Source organism: Pelmatolapia mariae, linkage group LG16_19, assembly GCF_036321145.2.
Source record: "Pelmatolapia mariae isolate MD_Pm_ZW linkage group LG16_19, Pm_UMD_F_2, whole genome shotgun sequence".
Taxonomy (NCBI): Eukaryota; Metazoa; Chordata; class Actinopteri; order Cichliformes; family Cichlidae; genus Pelmatolapia; species Pelmatolapia mariae.
The window spans coordinates 14837641-14846640 of NC_086241.1; the positions used below are offsets into that span (position 1 = coordinate 14837641).

At 41.8% G+C, this 9000-nt stretch overlaps 1 protein-coding gene across 1 annotated transcript; it reads right to left on the bottom strand.

The window, feature by feature from the left end:
- Positions 1-284: 284 nt before the first annotated feature.
- nr4a2a (nuclear receptor subfamily 4, group A, member 2a) lies at positions 285-7392 on the bottom strand. The gene is made up of 8 exons (XM_063499243.1): positions 7238-7392; positions 6659-6763; positions 5603-6474; positions 5021-5150; positions 4660-4823; positions 4072-4274; positions 3726-3904; positions 285-3598 (listed from the first exon to the last, which is right to left on the bottom strand). The coding sequence occupies exons 3-8, from the start codon at positions 6470-6472 to the stop codon at positions 3342-3344; spliced, it is 1803 nt and encodes a 600-aa protein (XP_063355313.1). The 5' UTR covers positions 6473-6474; positions 6659-6763; positions 7238-7392; the 3' UTR covers positions 285-3341.
- Between the last annotated feature and the right edge of the window lie 1608 nt (positions 7393-9000).

Sequence of the window (9000 nt, forward strand, 5' to 3'; positions counted from 1 at the left end):
AGGCAGATATGCGGGCTTTGTTCTTGGGAGACGGCCACCTCCACCTGCTGGCTTTCGTTGTTGTTCTGTGTTCAGGGGCTCAACACAACACTGTAAAAGTGAAAAATGATTTTCTTTTCTTTCTTGTAGACCAACTTGTGCTCACACAATCACGCCTAACCTTTCGCTGGTGTCCAAGAGTGGGAAAGAAATTAGGCACTTAATAAATTGAGACTCAAAGTCTTGCAGCATATATATAATCATGCACAAACAGTGACAGAAGTGTTGGCTACATGTGTCATGTTTTATTGTATTGAGATAGACATGTATAAAACCTAACTGTACTTAGAGTCAATAGAGGAAACTTGTGACATTGTAATGCACCCTTTCAACAGATCTGCTAAATGTCAGCAAACTGGTTCTGAGCACAATCCCAATTTGCCTTGGAATTAGCACTTTACAGTGACGATCTAATTATTTAGACAATTTATTGCCTGCTGCTAATATCTCTCAAAATAAGCTGTTCCCTTCGTCTTGATCATGTGATAAATGTGGAATCGTTGTGGATAAGTCCCAGACATGCCTCAAAGCCTCGCGTCACTTCTCCCTCCTGATAGACTGAAGGAAAGGCTTAGTGACAGCGGCCCTGCCTCACTTTGTTCAAGCTAATCACAGCCGTTTTGTATACATTTCTAAATGACTTGTATTTCTACTTGTGCAGTCCACAATATGCAGATGTGATGTGCAGCGACGTCTCACAAAAAATCTTCACCGCAGTTGCGTGAGATTAATCAGCGCACTGGATTAAAGGATACAGCCTACATAGGGACGTTTTTACCTGTGTACTTTAATGGCTGATACAGCGGAAGGGGGATGATGTAGAAGAAATAAGAGGCGCGGAACTTCATTCCCGGGGGGTTTGTGGGAGGTTGTCGGTAAAAGCTGGCGTATTACTAAACTATTAAAAACCAACTGGGTATCGTTTTATTTTCACCAAACATCGGCCTCGGTTTGCAAAAAAAAAATGCCGCACAACGACGCAGTAAAGGTTTCCTGTTTGTGCATCATCATATGTCTCTTTACTTCAATTTCACAGACAACTGGAGCGCTGGAACGCGATATGCAAGCCTGCGCTACCTGTGCTCAAACCGGGTTTCACCTCTCAGAAAGCTTTTCGAACGCCTTTTTCTTCTTATTTGTAATGGCAAGGTGCATGTAGACGGATTTTTTATGCCAGAAAACTGCCGACTGTAAAACTGTTTAGTTCTAGCTCTGATCTGACTTGTCGGTAGGATAGGTTAAAAGTCTGATTTTAAATTATAAAAGGTCAGTGGAGCGGAAGCGCAAAAGGAAAAAAAATCAGCTTGTACACAGACTGGGATAATGTAAAGCTCGGCATTACATTCTTAATCACCTTTTCTGGTAACGAGGAAAGTCGAGATCCACAAAGTTAAAGTTTTATAATCATCCGCGCTACATCAGCAAAGAACAGATGAATTATAAGATGAATTCCGATCTTCTTATTTCAGCAGTCGTTTGAGAAATTGTGTTTTACGTTCAATTTAAATTCCTGCGTTTAATCTGTTGCATCGCTTCTTTAGTTAAACAGACAGCGACATTAGAAAAGGGAGGAAATGTTTTATCGGCAAAGGATAGACTAATAAAATTGTCACCTTTATTTGTTAAAATATTAGAAATAATTGGAAATACACACCTGCACGCATGGCGACACTTTAGAACTCCTAAAATGTGAGTGGGTTAAATTGAATTTGGATAAATGAAATATAAGCTCAATAGAGTCGGAAAATGAAAGCTTAAAATTGTGAAGTCGTTAATATGCGCCTCTGTAAAGATTCATATTTTTGTCAAATTTAAAAATCCAAATCCAATTAAAATGGGCCCGCCTTTACGAATATTTCATCTTTTAATGCAATGACTTACTCCCTTAGCTTGAACTAAATATCTCATCGCATCCTGTCACGTTTATTTAAAACAGGATGATAACAGAAATTATTATTATTGTGGTGTCCTTATAAAAACGTTTGGGGTTTTTTGCGCAATCGAGCCTGAGCGCTGACCGCAACAGTTTCCACAAAACTGAGAATTCAGTGAAGAAGTTATGAGAAAATGCATCATTTCTCTTGTGCCTCGCTCTCTCTTGGGGATTGGAAAAGTCTGAATTTGAAGAATAAATTTCAGAGAAAGTGTTTAGCAAAGGATCGATTTAAAAGTTTTATTTGTAAACATTAAATATTTCTTTCTCTCTAAAGTTTTTGGAATTCGGCACCAAATGCGTTACAGAAGTTGTAAGTACACCATGATGCCAAAGATGTAGGCCTATATCACACACTCATGGACCTCTTCATATAAGATGGGATTTTTCAGTTCCAAAACGTGTTAAATTATAACTAGCTAGACGCTTATAAGACATAAAACATAGACAACGTGCTCAGCATGAAACTTGGATGGTTTGAAATCGTTTAAATTGCACCATGCTTAGTGTAGCTCTTGGCAATAGAAATAATAAATATATAGAAACGTTTATATTCAACAGCAACAATACTTACAGCACATACAAACAAGGAATGTCTGACAGTTTTACAAACACCATGGGTCCCTCATTTTCTATACAGATGAAATACTTTTCCACATATGCGTCATACATAAAAGGAGTGCCATAACTACGAATCAGTATCAAATCTAGCAGACTACATAGTGTCCGGTATATATTATATATAGACATCACCTCAGCAAGTGCCTATAAAAGAAAAAGGAAAAGGGGAGGGAGGAAAAAAAAGAAACTAAATCATGCGTTGTCTTTTCTGGATGCTTTTGGGATCCTGTCAGAAACACATAGGCACGAGTCAAAAGAGAAAAGAAAATTAAATATTTTCATTATAACAAACTTTTTACACATGTTATAAACCGATGCATTGGAGGCATCACATAATCTATCATAATATACAGTGTGTGTGCGTGGGTTTATATATTTCTATATAAATGGAATATATTACATCTGAGTACGCTGAATCAGTAGAGCCGAGGTTAAACAAACAGTAAATGATTGCAAGACCAAGTTAAATTTGATGACAGTTTGTCCACCGGAGAGCATTAATCAGTGATAATTCAGTTGTTTGGCACAAACAAAAGAGAGAAAAGGGGAAAAAATCAAGGCCCGCACAGCCATTAGACTTTGTCTTTTTTTCCCTCGTGTTACTTTTTCACGAATTCATATTCATAATGTGGTTGTTCTGTTAGCATATGGAGCTTGCAAATATTCAGAAATAACAACTTTAAAAATCGGCCAAGTCTGACACAAATAGTCTTTTGGAAGTTCTTTGAGGTTCGCCATTGAGTCAGACTCAGAAAGGTAGGGTGTCGAGGAAAAGTTTGTCAATTATTGCTGGCGGAGGGACTAGGTCCTCTAGCTTTAGGTAAAAGATACGCTGCAGACCTTGGGTACAGAGTGTGCGCAGTTCTGGGAGCTTTCCTAAGAGTTTTGACAAGTAGTTGGGACGATTCAAGCCGCCGCCATTGAATGTCACTTGATCTTTGAGGCAGTTGACGATCTTGTTTTGGAGATCCTCGACTCTCTTGGGTTCCTTAAGTCCGTGTCGCTCTGAAAAATACAATTAACAAAGAAAAAACAGGCACGGATAAATAATCTATGATACCTTAACCCTCTCATTTTTCATAAGCGTTGTGATCCATCCAGTGTTCATAAATGCACCGTCGCCTTTACGCACCTGTTACCATGGCCAGAGCTGCGATGCAGGAAAAAGCTGAGATGTCTATATTCATACTCTGCAAGTTGGAAGAAAACTCCACGATGGCGTCTACCCACTCTCCAAATCCACGGACGCACTGTAGTCTGTGTAAAACCACTCCATTACAAAAAATAAGCTTTCCTTCCACTGGGTTGGACCTGCAGTTATTAACAAAATGTCATTAATTATGCTTGGCAATAAATGTGGATTCAAGAGCCTTCTAATTATTGGGCGGCTAATAAAGCCAAAAGCAATGAAGCTTGAAGGAGGGACTGATGATTATCTAAAGCCTAAATTGTTTTATTTAGTAATTACTCAGTCTCACCTGTATGCCAGCCGTAGGACAAAAAGTTCAAGGAAGGCGGATTCAAAGAGGAGATCTTGATCTTGCTTCGGTAGATCAGAAAAGCCAGGGATCTTCTCCGCCCAGCCTCGGATGATCTCCATGGAGCCCGTCAGGAGATCATAGAACTGCTGGATATGCTGAGTGTTGTCTCCAGTCATTTGGTAGTCAGGGTTAGCCTGGAACTGGAATTTAATTTAAACAGCGCCTTAATGAGGTCCTTTAAAATATATAATCCGTGAAATTGCAAATGCCCATTTCCAAGAAGGAGAGAGAGAGATTTTTTTTTAACCGTTGAATTCATGTCTCCTTTTTATTAAGTTCTGCATTTCTGTGCAGCTCACTTAAAATATGCCACATTAAAAGGCTGGCAAAGTTTGGAATTCAGCGATGTATTACAGAAAACTTTCAGGGTAATAAATTGTTACCTTAAGCAAGACTAAATTAAAAGGGTCGCCAGTCTCGTTTTATCTGCTTTCTCTGAATAATATTTAACTCTTTTTTTCTTTTCTTTTTAAATGTTCTGTGAGTGTGTGACTTTTTGTTTCTGGGATTATTAGAGTCACTTACTCTGGAGTAGTCCAAAGCAGACATGGAGGGATTGGAGTCCACGTGGGCCCTAACAAGTGCGCTTATGAGGCTGACCGGCGGCGAGGGAGGGGAAGGCTCTTGGGGACTTTTGGGTTTGGATGGTAGGCGTCCTCTTCGACCTTTTAGATTATCCGTTCGGACAACTGCGTTGGCAAATATATATAAAGATATATATGTGATTTAAATAAATCATCAATTACAAACTCCAGCTGGTGTGCGTAAATGCCTGTTAGTGGATAAATTCACAATCCAGCACTGCGTTACGCACGTTTCCCAGTGTGTCAGATGAAAAATATTAACCACCGGGACAGAAATAATTGAATGCATAGCCCAAACGTACCTTCTCTCACCATTCCGACGACAAGGCACTTCTGGAAACGGCAGAACTGGCAACGGTTTCTTCGGCGTTTGTCAACAGGACAGTTTTTATTTGCTAAACACACGTATTTTGCATTTTTCTGTACGGTGCGCTGAAAAGAGAGAGAGAGAAAAAACACACACACAGTCAACTTTCGGGCCCATTTCCAAGGTTACACAATTCTGACGCACAACTTGAAGGGGAAAATAAAAGGATGAAAACAATATAATATAATTCATATTTAATGTTTTGAAGTGTGCTGTATGAACCAATAATAATAAGAGAAGATCAGCAAATACGCATTATTGGTGTTGGTTATTTTTTCTTTTCATTCGATGTCACGTCAGTGTGGACAAGTATGACTGTCATGTGGTTCTTTTTTCTGTGCGCACTGACACTTGTTTTAAAGTCGGGTTTGGTGTTATTGTGTTGCCTTTGATTTATTTTGGTTTTTAAGTAACTGAGCAGCATTTAACACACTGCGCTGTGAATAATAATCACAGAATGTCTCGCTGACGTAAAAAACAGTAACACGCATTCATTGTTGCTGTCATTTCAGCCCACCTTGAAAAATCCTTTGCAACCCTCGCAGGTTCTCACTCCATAATGTTGGCAGGCTGCGTTGTCCCCACATACCGCACACAGACCTTCGTTTGACGGAGATCCTCGGGACGGGGGCGATGGCACTTGGCTGTCCATCAGCTGGTGCCCGTGGCTGAGCTGCAGCGAGTGAGGAAAGGCCAGGCCAGCCTGTTTCCGTATAGCGCTGGGCACCGCAAAACTCTGGCCGTCCGGGCCGCGGTGTGCGCCCGGGTTGTCGTGGTTCATGGACACGTGCAGCGGCCCGTCGAACCGCATCTGACAGCTGGAAACAGGAGTACCGGGCGGGGACTGTTTGAAGGAGAAGAGCGAAAGCCTTGACACCGGATTCTTGCGCTGGTCTATCATATGAGACGTGGCCGCAACATAGTTCTGGTGGAAACTGTGGAGGGAGCCAGGGTCCTCCCACATGTGATTAGGCTGAACCTGGAAGTTTGGCGTACTTGGGGCGTGAGGCGAGGAGGGTTTGAAATACATAGGCCCAGAGTGAGCCATCATTTCCTCAGACTGAGGTGGCAGGTGGCTCTGCTGATGGTAACTGTGCATCTGGACGTCCTCCACTTTGATAGAGGACTGCTCTCCGGAGTGGGGCATCTGATACAGACAGGGCGGTTTAACGTCGTAACTGGTGTTATAGTTGTCCATGAATGTACTGAAACTTGGTAGAGAAGTAGTAGCTGTGATCTCAGTGTTGGTCAAGTCCATGCTAAACTTAACAAATTCGGGTGTTAAGAAGTCGCAGCTGTATTCTCCTGCGGTGTGGTAGCTGTAGCTCTGGGAAGCTGGACTGGCTCCTTGAGGTGATGATCCATACTGAGCCTGAACGCAGGGCATGGCTGAAAACCAGACGGGTGCAAACAAATTAGAATTTTTCACATAAATGTTTAAACTGAGAGGGAAAGTTTTATATATCAATGTAAAATTATATGAAATGTCCACAGCAAAAACTACACTAATTTAAACAAGTGTGGGATTTCAGGTAAAAATAAAACTTCAACACATAAATGTTTCACATCCTACCTCAAGTCTTCTGACAGTTTTCCGGTGACACTTGAAATGGGTAATGTCAGGAGCTGTTGTGTGGGTGTCAGGATAGAAGAATGCGACTCTGTTCTGGTTCTTCCCCTAATAAAACACAAAGCTTTGGAGTTACTAGATTATACAATAAAACAATCTCTCTAAAAGGAGAGATCACACATTGGTTAAGCATTTGCGCGCAAACCATACCACGTTTCCAAACGTGCAGAGCATGTTACAACATTTTATTCAGTGTTCTAATGAATATGAACAACATGCTATAGAAACCAAACCACAAGTATTTCTTTTCTTTTGTTAAGATGCTGGTTCGACGTGAACAGACCAACTTTGCGCACTTGACACTAGTAAAAACTTGTCTAAAAAGCAGAAAGCTGAAATGTGGCATTAAATGACAGTCACATCTGAATAGTCTCAGTCAAACTTAATTGCGTGCAATTTCAATTTAAGGATAGAAAAAAGACTTAGATTAAAAAAAGAGAGAGATTTCAATGCCTCGGAGAAGCCGGGCAGGACGAGCGAATTCGGAGATTATGTTGCAAGAAAAGGATGAATGAATCTTACCTCTTTCACATCAGGATCGTGACTTTTTGTCCATGCGATAAGCATGTAGGTGGTATTCATCAATTTTAGTAAAAGCTCCAAATCACGAGCGTAGGTACAGGCAATGCCAAGCAGGGAAGTGAGTCCGCGCACCAACAGCGACACGAGCTTCGACTATCCAGTCTGGCCAATGTGGCTTTGTTTATGTGAGCTCTAGATACCCTGGCCCACGTGTTTCAGTGCGCAACGTCATCGGCGTCGACACCGACGCGGACCAATCTCCTCGGGAGCTTTCTCAAGCCCCAATTTTTCTGGTGAGTATGTTTGTCTTGTGGTATGTGTTCCGTGTTGCTTCCCACATGGACATTAGCAGAGATGTAGTGGAGGATAAACCCACCTAAACTCAGTTCAGACACCTTGGTGTTTGCACAGGGCTTACGTCATGCTTGTTTTAAGCTGACATGAGTCTATGTGATATGATTTCGATGTATTTGCCACAAATCTCTCAAGTAAATGATGCACGTTTCCGATGGACTGGTGGTGCTGTCACTGTTGTTTTCCTCACTGTTCTGGTATGCGGGAATAGTATTTACAATCGGGGAAAGTTCATTTACTACCATGCACTACTCCAAAACAATGAAGGTACACTCCAAGGTTGCAGCAGGCCAATATGTAGCCAAGTGTGCGGTGTATTTTTGTGGTATTAAAACAAACGTACACACACCCCTAAGTAGAAACACGTCTCCTTACTAGCACTGAGTTTATGCATGGCCTGGTTGTCGTTATTTGAATGTGAAATTAAGATGAGTGTACGCCGGGACACATATATAAGGCACAGTTATGTCACAACGTCACAATGCTAGACTCACTGTAGTTGTATGAAATAGCCCTAATGAAGCAGGGGTCAATATTATTCTTTGTTATCTTCTGACAGGATTTCTGTAGGCTACTTCAATTGTGTTCCAAATTTAGACCTCAGATGGGGTGGGGTCTGCGAGGTGGGCTGCCTATTCATAGCGCTGGTAGTGAGTGTGTGTGTGTGCGAGAGAGAGAGCTTCTGTAGGAGGAAGGGGGGATAATTAGCGGGCCTGTAGCCAGTTGTCATGGGGGACCCAAAACAGGGAAACGTGATAGCAGCGCGCAGAATAAGAGTGACGCAGAAAACGCTCAAGTTGACGCGGTCGCCAAAATAATCTGCTGGCCTTATTGTTCTGCAGCGATGGAATAACTGATCTTCGCCTAATCTTACACCAACACCTTGTAGCCAATCGAGTTGGCCTAAATCTTTCTAGATGTACGCAGGCTTGGGAACCAGGCCCAAGAGAGCGAGCAGAAAGTGCATTCGCAGAGATGTGGCTCCACACGCCACAGCCAGCATCTCGCCGCATCCAGCATCATATGTTATTGCTGTTGGACTGCTGCTTTATTACATGAACCACAGAACAACCATCAGTCTTGAAGCTGTTTTATGTACTGCCCCGTACTCACAGCACACACAATAAGAGTGCGGAAGAAGAGGGGTGGGGGGAAGAAAACTGTATATCATGGTTACACTCACCTCTAGAGGACACTATTGTTCGCCAGCCATACATCACAAAGCTGCTGTTTCTTACAATTAACCTTTTAATTAACCTAACCCCATTAAGACTGTGTGGTCACGCCCAGTCGTTTTCAGGTGGACTATAAGATGGGATTTGGAAATTACAGTTTCCCCACACTGAACTGTGGATATCCGGAAGTAAAATATTGTTAGACTTGCATAGATTATGGCGCTTTTCACATTG